This window comes from Eretmochelys imbricata, chromosome 1, assembly GCF_965152235.1.
Source record: "Eretmochelys imbricata isolate rEreImb1 chromosome 1, rEreImb1.hap1, whole genome shotgun sequence".
NCBI lineage: Eukaryota > Metazoa > Chordata > Testudines > Cheloniidae > Eretmochelys > Eretmochelys imbricata.
Window position 1 is genome coordinate 199,201,203 of NC_135572.1, and position 24,589 is coordinate 199,225,791.

Here is a 24,589-nt window from a genome sequence, read left to right on the forward strand (position 1 = left end):
GCCCAATGAGAAGCCGAGGAGCGGCGGTTCGAAAGAGCGGCGGGCGCTGCGGCAGGAACGGTTACAAGGCCCGGGCCGCCTGCAGCGGGTAAGGTGCGGGCCGGGGCGGTGGCCAGCCAACGCCGGGGGTGTCCCGCTCCCCCCGACACCCGGGCGGCGGCTCCGGCGCTGGGCCGCGGCGAAGCTGCCCGGGGCTCGTGACGCAGCCGTTTCCCCCGAGTTCCCTGAATTCGGATTAGGCGCCTCTGTGTAGACTCGCGCTGGGGTGGAACTGGTTCTGTCGGGTCACGGGGTGCTCGGGGGTGGGCTGGCTGCAGCAGCGGGGCGGGACCTCGGGGCCTGGCAGTGACCACGGCCCCCCAGCGGCCCTGCCGGGAGGTTGGGTCCAGACCCCGCCCGCCGGGGTTCCAGAGCCTGAGGGGCCGGGGCTGCGCGGGCGGGCGCGGCAGGGGCGGGCCCCGGGCGGGACACCCCGCTGCTGCAACCAGCAGAGTAGATGGGAGGCGCCGCTGGGGTGTGTAGCGAGCCCCGTAGAGGACTTGCTGTCCACACCGCTGTTTCCAGCCGTACTTGGTGCGCGGGGTGTGCTACACACCACTGCAAGCGTCGAGGTAACTAGGAAGAGGAAGGGACAGGGCCTTGCAGAGCCAGGAGCAGACCCCAGGTCTCCTGAGGCCCAGTCCTGTGCTCTAGCCCCCAGGCTGCATTGCCTCCTTTAATCTCACCTTTAGCTAAATGGGTGCAGCTCTGTGTAGGCAAGCCCCCCAGGTTTAACTAAATTAGTTCTAAGCCGGTGCTAAACTGGTTGAAGTTCACCTTTGTTGGGGGCTTGCAGTGGTTTAACAGGACTGATTTAAAATGAATTTTGTTAAACCAGTACAGTTTCTTTCCTATAAAGAAGGCCAAGGATGAGTTGGAGTTAGCACCAAACTAATATACGATTTACCCCTGTCATAAATATAAAGGGAAGGGTAAACCCCTTTAAAATCCCTCCTGGCCAGAGAAAAAATCCTCTTACCTGTAGAGGGTTAAGAAGCCAAAGGTAACCTCGCTGGCACCTGACCAAAATGACCAATGAGGAGACAAGATACTTTCAAAAGCTGGGAGGAGGGAGAGAAACAAAGGGTCTGTGTGTCTGTCTATATGCTGCTTTTGCTGGGGATAGACCAGGAATGGAGTCTTAGAACTTTTAGTAAGTAATCTAGCTAGGTATGTGTTAGATTATGATTTCTTTAAATGGCTGAGAAAAGAATTGTGCTGAATAGAATAACTATTTCTGTCTGTGTGTCTTTTTTGTAACTTAAAGTTTTGCCTAGAGGGATTCTCTATGTTTTGAATCTAATTACCCTGTAAGGTACCTACCATCCTGATTTTACAGGGGTGATTCCTTTACTCTTATTTACTTCTATTTCTATTAAAGGTCTTCTTGTAAGAAAACTGAATGCTTTTTCATTGTTCTCAGATCCAAGGGTTTGGGTCTGTGGTCACCTATGCAAATTGGTGAGGATTTTTACCAATCCTTTCCCAAGAAGTGGGGTGCAAGGGTTGGGAGGATTTTGGGGGAAAGACGTGTCCAAACTACGTTTCCCAGTAAACCCAGTTAGAGTTTGGTGGTGGCAGTGGTTATTCCAAGGACAAAAGATAAAAATAATTTGTACCTTGGGGAAGTTTTAACCTAAGCTGGTAAAAGTAAGCTTAGGAGGTTTTCATGCAGGTTCCCACATCTGTACCCTAGAGTTCAGAGTGGGGGAGGAACCTTGACAACCCCGATTTCAAACTCAGCTGGTTCAAGCCCTGGCTTGCCCTTGTCTATTTTTTCAGGATCAGTACTGGAGCAGCTACAGTGATGGCTGCATCAGGGCTATTCCTAAACAGACAAGGCCTGCAGACTTGTGGTGTCTCCACTAGTTAGTTTAGGTAATGGCTGTACTGTAAGAAACTTACACTGGAGGCTGTACCCCTTGTAGTCTCCTATTTCTGGGCCTCCCAACTTTCTGCATCTTTTCCCTTCGGCCTGAAACTCTCATTCACAGTTTAAGCTCAAAGATATTGGGTTTGATTTTTTTTTTTTTAACTTCCCTTTCATTTTGGAGGAGGCAGAAATTTTACAGAACTGGGGGGGGACAGATACAAAATGTTTGGTTTTAATTTTTTTATTTTAACCCTCAAAGATGCACTCTGGAACTCAGAATTCAAACTTGTCCTGCAGAGTCCTCAGTGATTACAGCCTTTGATATGTCTGGAGTAAAATGTTGCATTGGTCATGGCAGTTGCCTGTTGTAATTCTTCGCAATGTTACTTGCTCTGGCAGAGAATCCAGGAAGTCTGCAGCTCGGATATTCTCAGGATCTTCCAAGTGCAATTCTACTTTGAAAATTGACTGTAAAAATGACATCATGAGGTTCCTTGTTTAACGACTCTCAGAGACTCAAGCTAAAATGCTCATTTTATGAGCAACATGTTGATTTTTCTAACTACAAGTCGTGCAAATTTATACTGGGGATTTAAAAGCAAAGACAGGTTCTTCCAGATTACCTCAGAGCCAAAATGTTCTTCAATCAGAATATTGGCAATTTTAAATTTAGTATCCGTGATCAAGGCCACAAATCTGTTGATCAGTGAGCCAGAAGACAATCCAGCTTTTCCACTGTTGTACTGGCTTTGCAGGGCTAACAACGCTATAGACTTTAGTCAGTTAAGTAAATAGTTTTGATTCTGAATACACAAGTAGAGCAGAACCGTTGAATAAGTAGGTGGCCTTTTTACAGTATCTTTGCTGAGTAGAACTGTACTTCAGATGGAGTTTTGTCTCAAATTATATGAAAATAATTATACTTTTTTCTTTCTTGGGATATTATAAAGGAGACTTTTCAGTACTTTGTTATTAATCTTTTGTGTTATGAGGGTTAAAGAAAGTTAATTTTTTTTTCTTCACATTTTCCTTTGACTACATGTGACGTTTTTTGCGACTGGGAGAAGACATGGAGACAAGGAAATTAGATGGAAGTTTCTTTAAAACTGCCCTGAATAAAGATGAAGTTGAAAATATTCTCAGTGAAATTAGTAATCTTAAAATGACTGAGAGAGAGAATGGCAAATACCATAAAAAAAATGAAGTCAAATGTGAAAGCCTTTGTTCAGCTCCTCAGAACATTCTGAGTCTTGGTCTGCAAACTCCAAGAACTCCTGCACCAGGGATCCTACAGCTGTTGCCATCTCAATCATCTGATTTCGTGGGAGAAGAATATTACTCTTCAAAAAAAATTCCCAAATTAGGAGAATGGAGTATAACAACTTTTAAAGACAATATTATTCCCACAGGGAGACAACTTCCTCGTACCCCATTCTACACAAATCAACAAGGGAAATTGTTGCTAGAAGCTTTAAAGGACCATACAGTACTGAATGAGAGACATTCAACAGGTGTAGTTGGACCTAGTCATTCAGAATGTGATACACTTAAGTTACAGATTGCTGATGTGTTGGAGAAACTGTTGAGGGAGGAGACTTCTGTAAAGACTCGTGCCTCAAATGCATGGGTTTACACTAGGAAAAAAGATTCCATTTGCCAGTGTACACAGCAGCCTGACGACAACCACGGCATCTCTGGCAATACAGCAAATGGCAAGGAGGTGGCACCATCTCTAGTTGAGGATGAGGTAGGATGTCTTCTTTCAGGTACTTTAGAGCTGCTATTGTGTCTTGTGCAAATAATGGTCTTATAAAATTATTTACCTGCAGTTTTAACTCTATCATAAACGTGCAACTTTGGGGGGTGGGGGGGAATGGGAATCCAGTAGTTCTGCAGACATTTGGGCATGTCTGTCGAAAACACTGTGAAACAGTTCCCTTTCCGGTGACCTATGAAGTTTGACTATGTAACACTGAAACCCTATCAGTAATCTTAGTCTTTGCAAATCAACTCTATCAGTGCCAGAGGTTAGTTGTTTTCCTTTGTCTATAAATAAAAACCTGGTGGGAGACGGTCAGATCAAGATTTTAGAATTAGTAGAAGCACATGGGGCCAGATTATCTAAAGATGCAGATAGGCACCTAGTGGGATTTTCAGAACCTTCTAAATGCATTAGTTGTCTAACTCCCACTAATTTGTTAAGAACTGTAACCTGCTTAAGAACTTTTGAAAATCCCACATAAAATACCTTTGAAAATCTGGTCCATAGTGACTAGAAACAATCTATCAATTGATTAACTTTGTTTAGTAAATCGGTTTTAAAAGCAAATGTGTAAGCAAGTAAGCTTAACACATATAAGGTAGTTTTATTTAATAAAACAATTTAAAAATGCGGTTTACTTGAATTTAACTGAATTTTAATTGAGTTCCAATTTCTAGTCCATAAGCAGCTTGACAGAAACCACTAGTAAAAAAAAAAAATTTACAAAAGAAACGCATTATTCACCATTTTTAACATTAAAAATTGTAAATCTGAATAAATGAATGCTGTGCTATATAATTGCTTAAATAAAATGTGTATAGATATAGACTGTCTTCCTGGTTAGCAAGAAGTGCCAAATTTAGAAAGCGAGCTATATTTAGTTGCAAATCAATATCTTTTAATGGTTACCATACAATGAGAATTAACTTTTTCTTCAAGAAAACGACCAAAAAGTACAAATGCACAACTAAATTAAAATTTGGTTATTTGAACCACTGTGATTTAAATCGATCCAGCCTGGTTATCAAGATCTTGAAAGACTGAGTCTGATGATTTCATTCTCTTGGTAGTGGTGGCTGTTTTGTTTTAGTACTTGTACCATCCAATCCCTGGTGGAAGTGCTTCTCTGCTGAGAGGTGGAACCACTATGCAGTATACATCTTTGGGATTTGTGAGATGGTTGAGAAGTTTTAGTATTAATACTCAGTATTGTTGAATATCACTAAAATCCGTAGCACCCATACTTGAAAATAAGGTTATTCTGATTGTTGTTCCCCCTTTTTTACCCCAGCTCTAATATCCAGTATTTTCTACAGCAGTTTATATTCTCTCAAACTCCTAGACTAAATGATTGGTGCTGTATACCATTTTAAAGGTGGGATTACATGATCTCAGATGGGATACACTGTGTTTACCGAGTTCAAGATTCTGAACACTAAAATCAGGTCAGACTTGAAGAGGGGCTGAGGAAAGGGCATAGTGGTATTTTGAATATTAAAATCATACTGTGCTATCTCACAAATTTAAAGGGACATTGGCAACTTGAAAACTGTGTCCAAAAAGATTGTACTACTAGTAATAAATGACACACTTAAAATTATTATTAATGAAAAATTAGCAACAGTGTTTTGTACATTTGACAGCACGTTGTATAGTTTCACTTTTCTTTTGTAGTCATTTTTAATCCCTTATTGAAAATATACTTAAACATAAATATGGAAGCAGAAAAACACCTTTTTAAAAAGTAAAAATCAAAATAATGATTTAAAAAAATTCTCAGCATATATCCTAAGTTAGGAACTAGATTTATTTATTTTTTTTAAATTAGTTACTTTTTGAAAGCAGTCAGGTTGATAGTATTCCTTTTATAAAAGCAAGACCTGGATCTTGACCAAGTTTAACTTTCAATTCCCTATTATTAGTGTGCTTATCAGAAAGTTTTAATCCGAAAGCAAGTTGGTTTCAGTAGGAAACTGGCATATTTGAATTCAAAGTCCTGAATGTTTGTAGTGATTGAAATAGAGTTGTAAACATCTCACAGTCTATTGTAACCAAGTATTACACTCTTAAGTTACAGGATTTACCCTTTTACATTTAGTACAAACTATACGGTTTAACAGGCTACTAACTGTAAGGTGACTGCTAGGATTTGTCACTCGCTCTCATAGACTTATAGCTAGGAGTAAGAAGAGACTTTAAAATAAAATACTTTAGATTGTGTTTGAAGTCCACACCACAGTTCTTCAGGAGTTTGTTGCATGTTTAGATTCTGAACCTGCATTCAGCTTGTGCAGGCAGATCTTTGTGCCCATGCAGAGGTATAATTATTTAAATAGGGCTTTTTGTGGGCAAATCCTTACATCTGTACAGTGCCCTGTTGAAATCAGTAGGGTTTAAGTATCTGCCTTCACGAATCCAGTTGCAGGACTGGGGCCTATAGTTGTTTAGAAAGTGTATGTTATTTTTATAAATGCCTCTAAAACTATTCGCAAAGCCCATGGTAACTTCCCAGATTGTCTTTAAATAGGAGCTCTGTCTTTTTTTTAAAAACAAAAATTAAGAATGGTAAACCTCCTAAAGAAAGAATAATTCACTAAGAAAAAGTGATGTTTCCCAGGAACATACTACTAAGGCAGGGGTGGGCAAACTACATTCCGTGGGCTGCATCTGGCCTACTAGCCATTTTAATCCAGTCCTTGAGCTCCTGCTGGGGAGCAGGGTCTAGGCCTTGTCCTGCTCTGGTGCTCCAGAAGGGCAGCAGCATCAGGGGCTGCACCACATGGTTCCTGGAAGCAGGGGCTTCTGCTCTGCTCGCTTCCCTGCCCCAAGCACTGCCCCCTTTGGCCGGGGACCGCAGCCAATGGGAGCTGCAGGGGCGGTGCTTGCGGACGGGGCAACATGCAGAGCCACCTGGCTGTGCCTCCACATAGGGGCTGGAGAAGAGATATGCCTCTGCTTCCGGGAGCCACTTGAGGTAAGCGCTGCCTGGAGTTTGCACCCCGAGCCTCTCCCCCTGCCCCAGCCCTGATCTCCCTCCAAACCTCTCGGTCCCAGCCTGGAGCACCCTCCTACATGCCATATTCCTCATCCCCATCCCAAACCCCACCCCAGAGTCTGCACCCCCAGCCGGAGCCCCCTCCCGCACCCTGAACTCATTACTGGCCCCACCACAAGCCTCTACCCCAACCCCAATCTTTTGAGCATTCATGGACTGCCATACAATTTCTATTCCCAGATGTGGCTTTGGGGCAAAAATTTGCCCACCCCGGGTATTAAGGCATTTATAGCTATTATCTGCTTTCCACAGCCCATTTTGACTAATCTAAGGGCTTGTCTACACATCTGCAGCTGCACTGCTGTAGCACTTCAGTGAAGATAATACCTACGTCAGTGGGAGGGGTTCTCCTATTGGCATATGTAATCCACTTCCCAAGGAGGCAGTAGCTAGGTTGACAGGAGAATTCTCCCATCAACCTAGTGCTGTCACTTCCGGGGTAAGGTTGGTTTAACTGCATCGCTTAGGGGCATACCAACCTAATTTCTTAGTATAGACCAGGCCTTAGACAGGATGGAGCACTCAGTGTGATAAAACACGTGTATGTTGGATCCCTGTATATAAACCTGCTCCTGACTTCTATCAATCTGTTCAACAGCCATGCAAAGAAGCTTATATTCTTTATGTATTCTATGAATATTTTGTTTATGGTTTACATTTCTGGGTGTGCCCTTTACAGCAAGAATTACAAGAAAGAGTTGAACCTCTGGAAGATTCTCCAGTACCAAAGTGTTTCACTACTACTTCAGCAAACAGGAGAAGACTAAGTCAGATACCCGTTCAAGGCAAGTACTGGTTTTATTGTATGTATAGTTATTTCTGTTTAGACACACTTGTCCATTAGTTTGCTAATGCGTATGTTCCTAAATTGTATCACAATTCTCGTGCAAATTTAGGATGGATGTGAAGACCTCAGACTTCAGTAGTGCAATAACTTTCATTTAATTTTTAATAGTGCCTATTTTCATAGCTACAAGCTAACTTTAGACTGTTTTAAAACCCAGGTTACATATGCAGCTCTGGGTGAATGAGAGCACTAAATCTGCCTTTCTTGTTACTGTCCTCAGGATACCTTGTTAGAACAAATATTAATACAAAAGAACTAGAACAAACTCAAAACAAAAGTAAGCTAAATCAAATCAGTTGACTAAGCGCTGGACTAAGTAAATGACTTTCATTCTCCTTTGCCATTCAGAGGCCTTGTACCTGAATCTCTGTGGGAAAAGTGCTATCATGAAGTCCCCATTTTCTCATTTTAGCTTTTTTTTTTTTTTTTTTATGTAATGGACCACGCTTCTACAGAAGAGATGCCTTTCCTTCATAGTAGCTGTGTCTAGTGCTTCTTTAATAATGGTAGGCACCAGCTGTGCAGCGTCCCACCAAATTGAATGGGGATATGCGCAAACCCATGTATTTTCACATCTTTGTAACACTGTGTATAATAGAAGTTGGAGAATTGATAACAGGAATTCTATCGTCTCTTCTTTCCTCACCCCTTCTTGCCAGTTTCTTCACAATATATTTCTCTTGCTGTCCAGCCTTGTTTAAAATGATTTACAGGTCTTCCAACACTTCCCAAGGAGACAAATCTGCAGCTTTAATAGATTTTGTTATTAGAAGCATTTTCCTGTTTGCAATCTATCTACCTATCCTTCATTCCATTTATCATGCTAGAGCACATTAACTGTTAAACTTGAAGTTCTGCTTTCTCTCACTCTCAAAAAGTTATGACAGACTGAAAATATTTCTGATCTTGTGGCTTATTGGCCTAAAGCTCTTTAATGATTGTTCTTTGCAGCTTCTAAAAGAGGTGTCTGAGACTGGCAACATACTTTTTATTGTGATTTTAAAGATAGATTAGTGGGATATCTTCATTTAAAATTCCCTTTGCTCTGTTTTTCCGAGTGCCCACCTGATAAGTGATTGGGAAGGAAGTCTTTGCTTTGAAATATTGTATTATGGACTACAAAGCAGACAGCTCCCTTCCTGTTTTTACCATGCTAATAAGTGACTTTTTGCTCACCTAATAATTGTCAGAGCACTTTAAGAGCTAAATCTTATACCTATTGAAGTTGATGCTACTAACTCCCATTCAAGACAGTGGCACCGGATCTGACCAAAGATTTGGGGCATATGCAGATACTTGGCAGTAGTGAGCCTCGATGTCAGCTTTTGGTTCCTTGAGAACTGTTTTTCTGTACGTGACTAGGGTTGAGTGAGATGAATATATCCATGATGATTAACAGAATAAAAGGCTACCAATGCACTAAAGAAGATATGGAATTTCTTCGACACATGAAAAACCAAGAACAAGCACAGAAGTTGAAGGTAAGATTGTCTGTATTTTAGCCTCCATCTTAAAATGTAAGGATCACAAGGATCTGTTTAGTTGTCAATTTTTTTTTCTAAATAAACTAGGGAGAGGGCACATGGAACTATTGGTCTCACTGTAATAGTGCACGTTTTTTAATCAGAAACCAGATTCTAAACCTCTGGTATCACTTTGTTGCCACAAAGTTGTGTTCTTCTCTGAGTGATTGCACATATGCATTCCGCTCTTGGTGTGTTCCCCTGCACAGTCACTGGGAATTTTTCCCTTAGGGTAGCTCAAGTGCCCTCTGCTGCCCCTGTAGTGTTTGTTTGGTCTCTGTCCAGTAGCCAGTGGACAGGTAGCTCACAAGACCATGTGTCCTGGTACTAATTTTACTCCTGAGGGAATTCTGCACCACTGTGCAATGTAGAATTTGTGCAAAATTTCATGTTTTCCCGCAGAATTGGGGCTGCTGGCCAGCCTGGCGAGGATGGATCCTCTGCATGCTCTGGCTGACCGGCTTGATCCTTGTGGGCCTGGGAGACCTGGCTCTGGCAAAGGGTGAGGAAGGCCAGGGCCGCACCCTGTCCCCCATGGGACAGAGTGCACAGGTCAGAGCCTGTGCCTGGGCCCTGGGAGGGAGGGGGGGTATGTCTCGGAGCTGGGGGCCCCACACAGCCCTCTCCAGCACCCTCCAACTGGAATTGGGTTGTTAGAGGGATTTCATTAAGTCTCTACTCCTGGGGGGGAATCATTTTTGTTGTCTGCATTGTTGACATACTTGCTGACAGGCATTTGAAACAAATTACCGAAATAATTGAAACTGGTGTGATTATATTATGTTACTTTGACAAATAAAATTTGCAGAATTTTAAAATATTGTGCACAGAATTTTTAAAGTTTCGGCACATAATTCCCCTAGGAGTATGATTTGCCCCCTTTTTAGTAGTCTCAGAAAAGAGGTGAGAGATTAAATGGGCACCCTTTTATACCCCATGCTGATCCAGGTGTCAGAAGTGAAGCAAATTAGCAGGGCAATTGGGGAAGCTTGTACTGCTGGTGCTCCATCTGTAATGGAGGTCTCCAGGGCAGTCAGTCTGGTGAGAGAATAAGTTTGGGAAAGAGCGAAAGCAACTAACTGGTTCTAAACTGCTTGATCAATGTCTGCAGGGTTGAGGTTATGGTAAGAGTATGAACCTACTGGCTTAGTATGGTCACAACTAGGGACAGTGTTTTCTGGAAATTGCTGCTGTTGGTGCGTTTTTTCCAAAATGACTCTTCATTTCTAGGATCGCTGATCAGAGGGTGCTAGGGCACGCAGGGTCACCGCTCCACCCCCTTCCAGATTTCTGCCTGGAGACACCTGGCTCATCCATAAGGCACAGGGAAGAGCCTGGAGTAGTTCTGACACATGGGTGGGGCATGCATGGTCATGTGCATACCCCCCCGATTTCTGCCTAGAGACACTTAACTCATCCCCAGGGCAGAGGCTGGGGGCTGGCTGCTGTTGAGCCTTGCTTTCAACTTCTCCCCTCCTCACACAGTCCTGGGCTTGACAAAACCGTCGCAGAGCTTCTTGACAGCGGGGCACCTGGCTCCCTCGCCAGGCTGCAGAGCAGACGGTGCTCACGCCTGCTCTTGGGAGCATCCACAGCACCCCTCCCCTGGCACATAGCTGGCTCCTACCCCTCCTCCCAGCACACAGCTGGCTCTAGGTTTTCAGTGCCCAGCATCTGTCCACCACCTCTCCTGCACAGCTGACTCCTGCTCCCTTCCCCCAGCACACAGCTGGCCTGGCTCCAGCCCTCTGTACCCAGTGTCTGTCTCCCACCTCCTCTGCATACAGCTGGCCTGGCTCTAGTGCTCAGTGCTCAGCATCTGTCCCCCACTTCCCCTGCACAGCTGGCTGTAGCCCTCAGTATTACAATACAAAACACTCTTTTTTGTATGAATATAATGCATATCAAAAATTTCCAAAATATACGGCTTTGAAAATCTGAAATTACTTGTTTTAATTGCTGGAGAACCCTGGCCCTGGTCATAACTCTGCTAACAGCGTATTACACACAATCACACAGACTAGTCCCTGTAACATTTTGGTTTAAATAATTTGGAGTACCTTGCCAACTAATTTCCTATTGAAATCACTTGGGAACCTAATGGCCTGAAAAGCTGCAAGGCTGGAATAGATTTGGAAGGGTCCTATAGTGTTTGTACAGTAACACAAAAATAAAGCTTATAATTTACATATCTTAATAAAAACAGATACTGGCCATCCTAGGGTGAGATATGTTGATGAAGAATAGCTCTATAAATGTGTATAACAATATAAGCAAAGTCATGTGCAATACTGACTGGTGAGGAACCAGCTCCAATAGTTGCTCTATTTTTGCACGCTCCGCATTTTTTAAAAAATAATTTTTCATGAGCTGGAAATGCTTCGTATTTTTATATAGTACTTAAAGAACCTGTGTGTGAGATACTAAGATGAAAACTTCTTTTACAGGCAAAATATTTACATCTACAAAAGGAACTAACCAGCATGATTCAGACAAAGGAGCTGCTGCTAGCACAGCGAGAGAAAGTGCAAAAAGAGATAGTACAAATGGTAACTGGCCCACAACGTATAAACTACAATGCAAGATTAATGCTGCCAATTTTTTTGTTTCCTTTCTTCACTTCAAGTAATAGTTTTTATATCGACTAGATAGGCCTTGTAGTTTAATGTTCTGTATTCCCAGAATATCTTCCTGTGTGTGCAGGGGGTGGGAGTTTCTTGTGGTACTAAACAGCAACTGTAGAAAATGAGCAACAGCACTGACAGCTCTCTGGAGAGCGTTATGATTCAGGGACCCTAGAAGGAGTTGTGGCTGCGAGTGCGGGTGGCTTAAAGGATACGAAGAATTCTTGTGTGGGTGTGCTGTGATCTTTGTATTTCATAAGTTATGCAGCATCATGTTGGATCAGAACTTAGATATGGGAAGTCTTCTAGAAATACCCAGATGATGCAGGAAGTAATGTTACTGATTCAGAAGTGGCACTCTTCTTCTGAATTGGTTGCTAGTGAACCAATGATAAAGCATGGTACTAGAGACCTTTATGCTGCTGGAGATGCTGCTTTTCAGATGAGACATTATAACAAAGACCTGACTGTTTGTGGTCATTAAAAATCTTCAGACTCTCTTTACACCAGTAGGAGTCTTAGCTTAGTGTCCTGAGCAAGTTCTAATTTTAGTAACTTTCCCTAAACAGTTAAGAAGTGCTGCTATTAAACTGGTGCAATGTTCCACTCCAGAGGTGGGCGAAGAGCTATACAGCCTTCGCCTACTTCACAAAAGTGGCATGAGGCTTTAGCTAATTAACATCTATAAAGCATTTTGTGTAAAAAAAAAAAAAAAAAAAAAAAAAAAAAATCCTGCTAATTATTTGTTCTTAATGTATCTTGGTAAATCGGGTAAGATTGTGTACAGTAACACAAAACATCTGTTTGAGTTTACCTACGCGGTTATGAAACAAGCCTACATAATGGCTTGGATTAGACCTATTAGTACCAGTTTTCCTGGAGTGTTTTACTCTACTAGTATTTTTTTAACCAAGAATGTATATCTGTATTCTAACATGAAACCTGTTGACTTGTGCAATAACTTTCCATCTGATTTTTTTCGCTGTTAATGAAACAGTGACTTTCTGCCTTCACTTCAGAAAACGTCTTATGATAGAACAGTCCAACTTGCAAGAGCCGTCCTGGGAAAGGAAATGGATCCTGCCGCTGTTGAAACGTTACCGTCAAAAGCTGTGCTTGGGCAGCTGAACCCTGTGAAACTGCAGCATGTCCAACAGCAAGAGAGGGCTGAACTTCAAGCACTTACAAAAGAGCTAAAGACGTTAAAACATTCCATTGCCCAACTGCCTCAGAAACAGGGAATAAGGTAATTCTCTAAACCTGTTGGTTTCCTCTGAGGGGGGTGGAATCTTTTTAACTGCAACTTTGTGCTGTATAAACACAACATGACTAGAGTAGGACTGTGGCATAATGGTAGGCTGAAACTTTAGCCAAAACTCCCCCCCTCCTCCCCATTTGAGGACTGGGAAGCTTAACATAAGAACAGCCATAGTAGGTCAGACCAAAGGTCCATCTAGCCCAGTACCCTGTCTTCCGACAGTGGCCAATGCCAGGTGCCCCAGAGGGAATGAGCAGAACAGGTAATCCTCAAGTGATCCATTCCCTGTTGCCCATTCCCAGCTTCTGGCAAACAGGCTAGGGACACTATCCTGGCTGATAGCCATTGATGGACTTCTCCTCCATGAATATATCTAGTTCTTTTTTGAACTCTGTTATAGTCATGGCCTTCACAAAATCCTCTGTCAGGGAGTTCCACAGACTGACTGCATTGTGTGAAGAAATAGTTCCTTTTGCATAATCTCCATATTGAATTGATGTCTGAATGCTGCATTCCAGTTAATTCTGAACAGTCCTAACATCTTGTCCATTCAGCAGGGGGGAGGAGTTTAACAGCTATTAGTGTATGCTTTATACTGGAAGATAGGAAATGTCACAAGGCTGTATTTGTTCGTTTGTTTTTTTTAAAATGGTGTTTCTTTTTTGTCACAGATACAAAATGTTAAGGGCCAAATTGTAGGTGCAAGCAAGTTGCTGCATATAACTCCCATTCATTTCACTGTGCCTGTCTCAGAAGAGGTTGCCTAGTTGTTGAGCTCTTGGAATGCCTAATAACTGCATGCTCAGTTAATGTGCATATTCAAGCAGTGCTCCCAAGGCTCAGCACAGAGTTGAATGGCATTGCATTTACTTAGACTTTTGTCAGTAACTCAAATAACGAGTGTTTGGACTGATCTGAGTTCCATGCCCAGTGCTAATTGGAATTACACCTGCTATTTAAAAGTGAACATGATCCTTATGCATAACTCCCGTTGACAGTGGTGGCAAGCATGTAGGGTCTGGTTGAGTATACTGACTGTACTAAATGGCCTTTGAACCTTATCTAAGAAGCAGTTTGCCTGTTCTTATAGCTGCTGGTTAAGATACATTGATTTCGTTGTGGCTTAAAACCACTGATATTCTTGGATCAACCCAATTCACTTCTCTAAAGAGTTTAGCGTAAGCTCATGTTCATTTAAGAATTTGTATTGTACTAAATCATTCCCTTGTCCTCCTGCCTGTCAACACCAATTTATTTAGAAGGCTGTAATTCCATAAAGGGGTTCTGATAATCAGAAATCGGGAGCATAATGTGTTTGTCTTCCAGGCTGGAGAGAGAGTCTTGTAAACAACGGATACAGCAAGCGGAACGTAGAGTACAGCAAGCAGAAGTAAGTTCTGTTATCTTACTGTCCATAAGCCATCTTGGACAACCACTCCTCAAGTCCCTTGTCTTTCTAAAGAAATAAAATCTGGGATACAAGTCCAGTGTATGGAACGGTTTTGGGTGTTTGATGATGAGGGGGCAGTGGGAGTGCAGAAACAAGTGGGTTACTGTACTCAGCGGTGGCATGATAGAAGGTGCAAGGATTGAAGACCTGTTTCTCCACTCACTATTCCAAAGCTTGCATGTTAAGACTACTGCCCTTCGTAAGGGATGATTGTAAAACTGCTTGGCAGAGGCTGTGCAAGTCCTTTTCACAGCTTTCAAGAATTTTCTAGTTTAAAAATAAATCTGATCCTATTTGGGTAGCTCAGATGAAGCTGCAGCCTTAACGTAGAATTGTAGAGGAGAACTTTGAGGCTGACAAAGTTATGGATTGGTAGCATTTTTTCTTCTGCATGAAAAACCTTTATTACTCCTCTCTAGAGAGGAGTAAAATAGTGGTGCAGATCATTTGTGGCCTGGGACTACACTGTAAGCACTACTATTTGCTTTTCAGTGACTGCAGAAGGTACCAAGAAAACTGTGTGTGTACAGCATGGCTTTTCCATCCCTCTACAGGCAGTGGGGTGTGGATATTCCAATAACAGCTGGATGCTTCCTTTCAAAACTCATTTTGGTATTTAATCTGTAGAAATGCTGGTACATTTCTGCCCCACACCATTGCCATGAGCTGCCGTACTCTGTCAATGGGATTATCCACCTACAGTGTACTTGAAAACTGTTATTTTCTACTAGGAAGATGTGGAGAATCTGAAATGCAAAGTTGAAGCAGCACAGTCAAAACTAGCAGAAGTTCAGGTCAGTCACAGGCATAAGGGTGCAATGTTTTGGTGAAGGCGGGGTTGCGAAGTAATAAAGAACGCGCATAGCATGCCACAACCACTGGAAATCAAAGTCTGTTCTAATGGGTCGGTGGCCTACACTGCAAGGTGAATGCTATGCAAATACATCTTTTAGGGTGAACTCCACGTGCTCCGATACCAGTGTGGTGGATGCAGTAATTAGTCTGAGCTTTTCTATTATTTTGCTGCACATGTGACCTGGCAGGCTATTCCCTTGGGACTTTTTCAGTGACCCTAGACCAGATGTATATTGATCAGCCTTTGCAGTACTAGCTAATATCCCCCCTATAAGAGAATAGTGATGCAAAGTCATTGTTAACTTCAAGGATGATTGCTTTGGAGTGGCAGAAGGCTCTGGCTCGAGACTAGGTTGTAGGATTACTAATATTAGCATCCTGGACCAGTTGTCTCACTTCACAAAGGAAACCCTCTTATTAACTGTCAAATTACCTTGGTTACTAGTGCTTAAGTATGAGTCATGTCTGCTCCCTGAGAGAAGGCTCTGAAATACCAAATGAGGCAAATATGAACAATATAGACTCTGCACATCTAATATGTATTCTCCTTTTAGGAACACCTGTGTAATACAAGAGCTGAAATAGAGAAGACACCTGTTTCTCAGCCACTGGAGAATGCCCAAGATTCTGACAATGATTATCTTAAGAGAAGACTTAACAGAATCTTGCGAAGAACAGATATCTTTTTAGAAAGGGAAAAAATAATTGAAAGACTTAATCTTTCGCAATGAGTATGCCCTTGAGTTTTCTAAATTGTGTGAACAAATATGCTGCCAGAATCGTGAGGCTAAAATTTGTGGTTAAAGGCTATTAGAATTGTGTATGTGAAAGTTGATTTTTCAATCACAATGTAAATACAGGTTTGTTCTTTTCAAGTAAGGAAACTCTAAGCTACTCAAACCAATCATAGTGATCTAGGAGGAGGAGGAGTCAAAGCCATTAGGAAGTTTGCACACTGGAAGGAATCGCTTAAGGTCAGTGTTTATATACATAAAAGAATAATTAAAGTTATTTATTAGTGCTTTCTTAGGCTAGGAATTAATTTTAGATAGCAACTATAATAATCCTGGTGTCACAAGCCTTTCCCCTAAATTGTTTTAAAGCAGGATAAATGAAGTTAGTAGAAACACAGTTTGTCTTCATGTCCCCTGGTCCCAGCCCCCTCTTGTATTAACTTTTTGGTGAATCTAGTTCTTCCAAGATATGTTTAACATGTCCCAATAGCATCCTTGACTCCTACAAAGAATGGAGGAGCTATAGGCCAGAAATAGACTCCACCATCAGTATGCAAGAGATTCTAGTTTTAGACTGTGTAGAACTCTTAAGGATACACATCCTATAGCAATCATTCCTGAACATGATACATATGTACAATTTATTCAAAATACATAATCTCACTATTTATACAATCTAAAGTCTAGCAATATATACAAATACAGTAACTACAGTACAGGCTGAGGTAAGACAGTACATTCTGGGAGAATAGCCAGTTTCATACCAAACAAAAAATATTACAATGATTTTTTTGTATCCATTAATCTCTGGTTTTACAGTACAGGCCATTAGCTCAAGTTTGGCTTAAAATAAACCTTTTATCTTGTAACACAGACATTTCATGCATAGAGAAAAAATGTTTAAACTAAGCTTTGGTAAACGTGGAAAGAAAATTATATTTTGGCTTTTTTCATCAACTGTATTATTCTATAAACAAACTCTTACTGCACTGGAGGGATTTTGCTTCTAGATATTTTTTTTACTGAAATTCTGACCTGCCTTAAGTGAATTAATTCAAAGCCACTCATTTTAAATGCTATGGCTGGGGTACACATAGACCCTGCTTTCGTACTGCAGCTGGTTACTTTACTTTAAAAAAAGTGACAGTTTATGTGCATACATTGCCCTTAGGTAGCACAACAATTTTTTTTATCCAGAAGAGTAAGTTTGTCAGATACAGAGTCTCCAAATAAATACATTTAGGAAAATACCACAGATGGAATTTTAACACATTTATGTAATCCTTCCATTAAACAACAGCCTAGTAAGTGAAACTTTTAGCAGAAGGCTGAGACTTAAAATATTCACATTTAGAGACCAATCCTACAAAACTCTAGTCACATGAGTAAGCGTTTGCAGGATCAGGCCTTAAAACACAGTGTACGTAATTCCAAAATCACAAATGTGATTAGTACCAGGAGAAAAATAAGTTATGTATCACATTGTTGTAAAAACTAAATATCAAGGCAGAGTAAATTTGCAGCAAGAATGGGATTGGCACAGTCATCAAATTATATTTAGTTGTTATACAGGCCTTGGACAAACAACAAGGCTCATCTGAATCATGTGTCAAGTCCATAAAACTGGGCATGCAAGGATATCACATTTATAAATCCTCTCAACAGTGCCATTAGACGGTGCAATTTCACTTTCCCTATTTGTTTAGTGTTTTTTTTAAACAGCAACCAGAGAAGTTTTCATTTGGCAAGGTTAAACAAGGCTATGGTGCTTTGTAAGTAGACTACTCTCTTTCAGAAGACCATTTCTCTTAATATGAAATTCAGCACAGCTTTGTTTCAACTTTCCCTGCAGTATTTTTATTCTAGAATTAATCAAGTATATGATGAATCCAATGGGTTATATAGTGGCTTCTAAACAGTTGCACACTTTAAAACAAATCTCAATTAGTTTAAGACTCTGTTCATCTCTAGAATGAAGGGTGAAAATAACCATCAGTCTAGAGGACCAAATGCACCTACAATACCCTGAAATGTTTGTGCACAAGCTTTAAACCTGTCCCTTGAAAAGCTCTCAGCAGTACTTGCCTACTCATTAAAACCAGTACACGTGTTTAAAAAAAGTCACTCTTCTCTCAAAGAATGACCAAGTTGCCAGCCACATTGGGAACCTCAGAGGATTATTCAGTAGTCTCACTTAGGGATAAACTCCCAAGTAACTATTGTTAAGAACACTGATCATACTAGTCTGTACAGAGAAATTATCTCTAGAAAAGATCAGGGGTGAGGTCCTGTGGCCAGACTAGGTGATCTTGATAGTCCATGAGGCAAAACTAACAGATGGTGGGGTTTTTTAAAGGAAGCTAAAAACAGTAGAAAACTTAACTCTGGAGTGCTGATCCTGCTTCCAATGAAGTCACTGGGAGTTTTGTTACAGCAGTCCCAGAAACATTAAGCGTTTTTGAAGTTCTCTGTTGGGTGCAACTGAGGGCTTGAATCTCTTACTGTTTCTGAAATTCACATGTACCTTCAGCAAGGTCTAAATTATTGGCTCTCAGGCTATAGAAATGTATCGTTCCTCTCCATGCACCATGACAATCTTTCTGCTGACTATCAATCTCTGAAGTTCATCTTAGGGAGCTCATCTATCTGATGTACAGTAGTAAACTGGGTGTCCATGATTTCTGAACAGCAAGTAAATCATATGTATATACCCTCAAAGAAATGGCAGGATCGTTAGTTTCCTGGACCTCCGCTATCACATTTTTGTGCAACTCCATGTTACAACAACTTACAATACAAAAAAAATTCAATGGGATTCAAAACAGCCATTTTAAGAACTCACATTTGCTACCTCCTAGCTCATTCATGACTTACCTCAGTTCTCAACTTCCTGTGGCATGCTCTGTGGTACCTGATACACCAGTTCAACTGAGGAACCCGGTCCAGGCATCCCCTTTGGTGTATCATACAGTGCATGTGCAGATGATGAGCTATCTGTCCTAGCTAAGAGTTTATTGCAAGTTCCTACTGTGGGAGGGGCTTGGTTCGCTGTAGTCTTGAAAGTAGAAATAGAAGAGACACCAAGAGGTGCAGTGGGATGACCTGACATGTCCATGATTATTGGGGTTGCATATTCTGGTCCAGTGACAGGTAATGGTTCAGCGTAAGCATGATAAACTTCTTGTACAGGTGAGTTGTAAGGATCCACATCAGCATAGCTTGCTTCTTTTCCTTCTTCTGGTTTAAAGGTTGATCTCTGATGAAGTGTGCCAACGATTCCCCCTACCAGTGGTTGAGCATACTCTGTGCAATGTCCCAAAAAAGAAAATTTTTTACTCTAATATGGTGGCATTGTGTTAAAAAGAGAAGCGCTCATAAGGGACATTAGAATTACCACATGGCATCAAGCCAATGGTCCATCTAGTCCAGTATCTTTTCTCTGCCAGTGCCAAATATTTCAGAGGAAGGTGCAAGAAACCCAGGACTAGACCATTATTTGAGTCAATACCTATAATTAAGCTTGACAGACACTTAATTGCTTGGGCTGAAAATTTACCATGGTGCCTGTCTGCCCAGCAGATCGGAGTTTCAGTGAAAACTGTTTAGCTGTTTCCAATACCCAGATGACAAGGAGCCTCGGGGTGAGAGACTAAGATGGGAACATAGGCAGAAGGGTCTGTGCCCACTAGAGCACACTACAGAACCTGGAATTAAACCCAGGATTCCCAAATATCTACGTTCCTCTGATGTCAGCAAATAGCTGTAAAACCCACCTCACTCATTCTCCTCTAGGGCTGGTCCACAAAGAGGAGGGAACCTTCTACTGTTAACAGTCACTCTGTTTAGCAGAGGTCTGTGCTGTGGAGGTAGGGGTTCCAATCCTGCTGTTAAAGGGGTTAATATGATTCCACAAGATGGAATTTGTTTTTTCAGTTTGCCTATTGTAACAAAGTTCCTCCTCTGCCTTGGCGGGTCCTGTGCTTTCTGGTGGATTTGCTCACCTCAGAGGTTCACAGCTGCCCTCATCACTGGCCAGCATGGGGAAAACGAAGAACAATTTCTGTTGTCCCACCTAGTGGGTTGGGGACAGGCCAGATCCCTTTCCAAATTAGACCTTCCCTTCTGGTGTTGCTCACAGACCAGGTCAGTTCCTCCTGTGTCCAATCAGGAATTGAGGGGGATGGGGGGAACCCGGGCCCGCCCTCTACACCAGGTTCCAGCCCAGGGCCCTGTGGCTAACGGCTGTCTCCTGTATCAGCTGCATGACAGCTACAACTCCCTGGGCTACTTCCCCATGGCTTCCCCCCAGCACCTTTATCCTCACTGCAGGATCTTCCTCCTGAAGCCTGATAACACTTGTACTCCTCAGTCCTCCAGCAACAGCATGCCCTCTACTAACTGAAATGAGGTCCTTTTTAAACCAGGTGTCCTGATTAGTCTGCCAGCCATGACTGATTCTAGTAAATTCTTAATTGGTTCTAGCAGGTTCCTGATTCACTCAGGGAACAGAAAACTAGTCATCCAGTGGCCACTATGTTTGCCTTCTTTCAGACTGCAGTACCCTGGTGCTGCTTTAGTGAAGATGCTACAACTCTGACAGGAGGGCTTCTCTCCCATCAGTGTAGTTAATCCACCTCCGTAAGAGGCGGTAGCTATGTTGAGGAGAGAAGCTCTCCCCTCAACATAGTACTATCTACACCAGCAATTAGGTCAGTATAAATGCATGGCACAGGGGTGTGTATTTTTCACACCCCTAAGTGACATAGTTATACAAATTTATAGTGTAGACCTGACCTTAGGAAGTTACACACAACACTAAGGTTGCAAAATCAAACACTCAAAAATTAGGATATGCCAGAATTAAGGTTGCCTGTGGAACCTTTATAATCTGAATAACTATGAGAAGACAGAACAGGTAGGGAGGAAAGGAGAAATATACCAAAGTCAAGTCTTTTGCTCGCTCTCTCTCTCTCCAGCACAAACAATAGGAGATGAGGGGTAAAACCAGATTTCAACTATAGCAAATGCATGCAATATAAATCATTTCACACATTAAGCCAAAATACATGGTCCACAACAAAAAACAGGTACCTGCAGACTCAGTCTGTAAGATCGTTGGGACTTCTCTTGGTCTCAGGTGACTAACTTCACTGTTGCTATAGCGAACAGGGGTTTCTTCATGCTCTGCTGACTTGGCAGGGAGAAACTGCTTCATGCCTTTCCACCACCCTTCAAGATTTTAGAAATAAAAGATGTAAGAACTTACAACAATGCATAATAAAAAGTCAGTGGTAATTCATTCATTCAAGTTACTAAAGATGCTAAAAGTATCACACACCTTTCTTAGTCTCTGTGAAAACAGCTTGCCTTTGCTTTGCCCCGCCCCGCCCCGCCCCGCCCTGCCCCCCCCCCGGAAAAGAAAGGTCAACGAATTAGTTATCACTATTCACAGAACACCTGGAGCTTATAGGATACTTTACCAGACAATCATAAAATTACATTTAATACATTGTTGAAGTTACTGATGTCCAACAAATCTGTCTGACAAAAGGCAGGAGGCTCAGTAATAAGGCTTCCACTCCATTTTTAACTGATATCATTTCCAAAGCAACAGGGACAGAATGAAGAATCTAGCCCTGAATTTCTGTGTTACCACCATTGCTGGTCCTAGTACACAGATGTAAGCATTTCAGTAAATAAATTATTTTTAGGTTCAAAATACAGCATGGAAAATATTATAGAGGCCAAACTTCTTGTGTTGAACAGTGAGCATTCTTAGTGAATAAGGAGCACCGTGTATTAGCACTCCTAGGCTATAGATTTTAACTCCACCCTTCCCTGCCCCTTAAAACAAGGTGGGTGTTTGTGTGTCACAAGAGTGTGTGTTAAATTGAGGATTTTCACAAGGTGAAAAATCACAAGAAGCTAATCAGATATAATATTATAGGCATGGAAGGTTGAGAAAAATCTCAAAAGAGCAATGGGGAAATAGAAAATAAAGTTGACAAGCATACTAAAGTGTTTTCAGTACTAAAAAAATCCTACAAAAGTTCATCAATATTCAGAACTCTCAGGATATCCGATTACTGTATATAAAAATTATTGCTCAAAATGAGATTCCTTGTTCTGTTTCTCTTGTTTAAATGGAAAGATTCCAACCTTTCCTGTGTAGAATTTCAAGTCAGTATTACAAGGTTCTGAGTGGAGGTCTAATAGTATTAGTATACTTTGGTATACTAATAGTATACTTTGGGGAAAAAAGAGTCTTCCTATTTTTGAAGCCAACGTACAGAAATAAAAGTTACAAGTCTGAATGGAAGAGGAATTCAGTACCACTGTGTTACAACAAGCTGGTAAAGATGAAGTTACAGATAGTATCATTGTTTAAAATGCATGTTTTAAACACTAATGCTCATTAAGGCTGACACTGAGTCCAGAGACTTTGTCACCATTTTGTTACCTGCGCGATCCCAGTAAGGTAAGTCATATGTTCCTTCAGCTTTTTTCTTTCTGGAAAAAAATAAAAAGTTGGACACATTTAGCTACCATATTCAAATGTAAAAACACATTAATACTGATTTAGCAAACATTTTGCTTCAGAAGAAAAATCCTGTCAAGTTATAGCACTGAAATGTTTACAGACTAGTGATGATTTCTATTATAAATCCTGATAGCTGGTGGTCGTTGGAGGATATGAAGCTGCAACTTTCCAATTTCAGCACCTCCTCAACTGGTCAACATGAAAGGAGACCGCTGGGTCATGTATTAGGCTGGATCCCTTTGAATTGACTGGGGAGAGAAAGCCTTGACCATGCCCTTGGCTGTAGCTGGTGCTCGAAGTTCAAAATATAATCCCCCACAAACTAGTGTCTCCCAAAATTTCAGGAAAGAACTCTGTAGAATACAGCAAACCTTCATAATGCTAGCCAATAAAATATGGAATCTTCAGAATGCAGAACATTTCCTCTTTGTATATGAATGAACTAATAAATCCATTCTGGAAAGGGTTTAACTACAGTTTCCATACTTACATATGCAGTGTATTTCATACCTACATGTTAAATTAAAATACTTTACATGAGTGCTAATCATCCATTAATTTACCGGTTTCTCCAGTGCCATGCACACACTAAGATCAGAATGAGAGTAGTGAAGACCATCACCAATACTGGAACTAGGACTGCTGCCAGTGCCACATCTGAAATCCATTAAACAAAAGTGGTGTAGGACAGAATAACTTTTTGCACATCCATTTTTAGTTCACAAGTTCTTTAGGGAAGACACCATAATTTTTTATATGTTTGTACAGTGCCTAGCACAATGGGGTCCTGACCAGGCTGGCCTCTAGGTGCTACCTTAAATGTAAATGTTAAATAATAATAAATCTAACACCCATTTTTTCCACATATATGTACAATCAGTAGTTTTTCCAAGCTACTATATCAGAGTCAGAAGATTTCTTATTATTTGTATATGAAAAAACAGTTCAAATTACAATTTGCCTGAATATCAACCTAAAGAAAATTAGAACAGCACGGGAACACAGACTTCTGAACTTAGCACTTAAAATTGACTTGAAGGTGTCAACGACATTTAAACAGTATTCGTATACCATTTGGCAGCAGCCTACTCTTTGGACTACTGTCCCAACTGCCCTTCCTCACTGCCTGCACTTTTAGTGCTCTTACTTACTTTTGACAATTTTCTTGGCTAAAAATCAATCAAAGTGATGAGGTTTCATACCAGCATGGATGCTTCATGGAAGAAATTAATGGCATTAATGTAAAATATTAGAACTCATCACTTTTTGACAATAGGTAACAAATGGCTGAAATTCAATAAGACAGACACTGATGTCTTTTTGGTGAACTCACTCAGATGGAAAGTTCAAATCTGGAATTTTTCTTTCTTGTGACAGTGGCCTTGAATGAAGAGGTGTACCCAATTTCAAAATTCTAGCTCAAAAGGGCACCTGAATATTTAAGAATGCCCATACTGGGTCAGACCAATGATCCATTTAGCTTAGGATCCTGTCTTCCAGTGCCACATGCTTCAGAGGGAATGAACAGAAGAGAGCAATTATTGAGTGACCCATCCACTATCGTCCAGTCCCAGCTTCTAGCACTCAGAGATTTATAAACGCCCAGAGCATGGAGTTGTCCCCGTGACCATCTTGGCAAAGAGCCATCGATGGGCCCATCCTCCATGAACGTATCTAATTTTTTTTTTAACCCAATTACAGTTTTGGCCTTCACACCATTCCCTGGTAACGAGTTCCACAGGTTGCCTGTGTGTTGTGTGAAGAAGTAGTTGATTTTGTTTTAAACCTGATGCCTATTAATTTCATTGGGTGACCTCTAGTTCTTGTGTTATGTGAAGGATTAAATAATACTTCCCTATTTATTTTCTCCACACCGTTCATGATTTTATAGACCTATATCAAATCCTCCTTGGTCATCTCTTTTCTAAGCTGGAATGTCCCAGTCTTTTTAATCTTTCAGATAGAAGCTGTTCCAAAGGATTTGTACATTTGCATATCTGAGGGCAGAATGTAGCTATAAATCGTTAC

At 41.3% G+C, this 24,589-nt stretch overlaps 2 protein-coding genes across 4 annotated transcripts in view; one reads left to right on the forward strand and one right to left on the reverse strand.

The window, feature by feature from the left end:
• On the forward strand, positions 1 to 23,128 carry LOC144267602 (uncharacterized). Of its 2 annotated transcripts, XR_013346640.1 has the most exons (10): positions 1 to 88; positions 2,980 to 3,659; positions 7,409 to 7,514; positions 8,939 to 9,057; positions 11,547 to 11,648; positions 12,743 to 12,969; positions 14,308 to 14,371; positions 15,163 to 15,225; positions 15,841 to 16,260; positions 22,695 to 23,128. XR_013346640.1 is itself a non-coding variant. In XM_077821700.1 (9 exons), the coding sequence occupies exons 2-9, from the start codon at positions 2,982 to 2,984 to the stop codon at positions 16,015 to 16,017; spliced, it is 1,536 nt and encodes a 511-aa protein (XP_077677826.1). In that variant the 5' UTR covers positions 1 to 88; positions 2,980 to 2,981; the 3' UTR covers positions 16,018 to 16,893. The 2 variants fall into 2 exon arrangements, 1 of the variants encoding a protein (XP_077677826.1); XM_077821700.1 differs by lacking the exon at positions 22,695 to 23,128 and having other exon boundaries at positions 15,841 to 16,893.
• The window catches only part of DCBLD2 (discoidin, CUB and LCCL domain containing 2), a 63,044-nt gene continuing 55,089 nt past the window's right edge, over positions 16,635 to 24,589 (reverse strand). For both annotated transcript variants that reach the window (XM_077821682.1, XM_077821690.1), the window contains exons 12-15: positions 23,125 to 23,218; positions 22,481 to 22,530; positions 21,112 to 21,249; positions 16,635 to 19,323 (exon numbers count right to left, since the gene is read on the reverse strand). In XM_077821682.1, the coding sequence (XP_077677808.1) occupies positions 18,896 to 19,323; positions 21,112 to 21,249; positions 22,481 to 22,530; positions 23,125 to 23,218 (710 nt within the window). In that variant the 3' untranslated portion in view covers positions 16,635 to 18,895. The remainder of the gene's footprint in view (positions 19,324 to 21,111; positions 21,250 to 22,480; positions 22,531 to 23,124; positions 23,219 to 24,589) is intronic.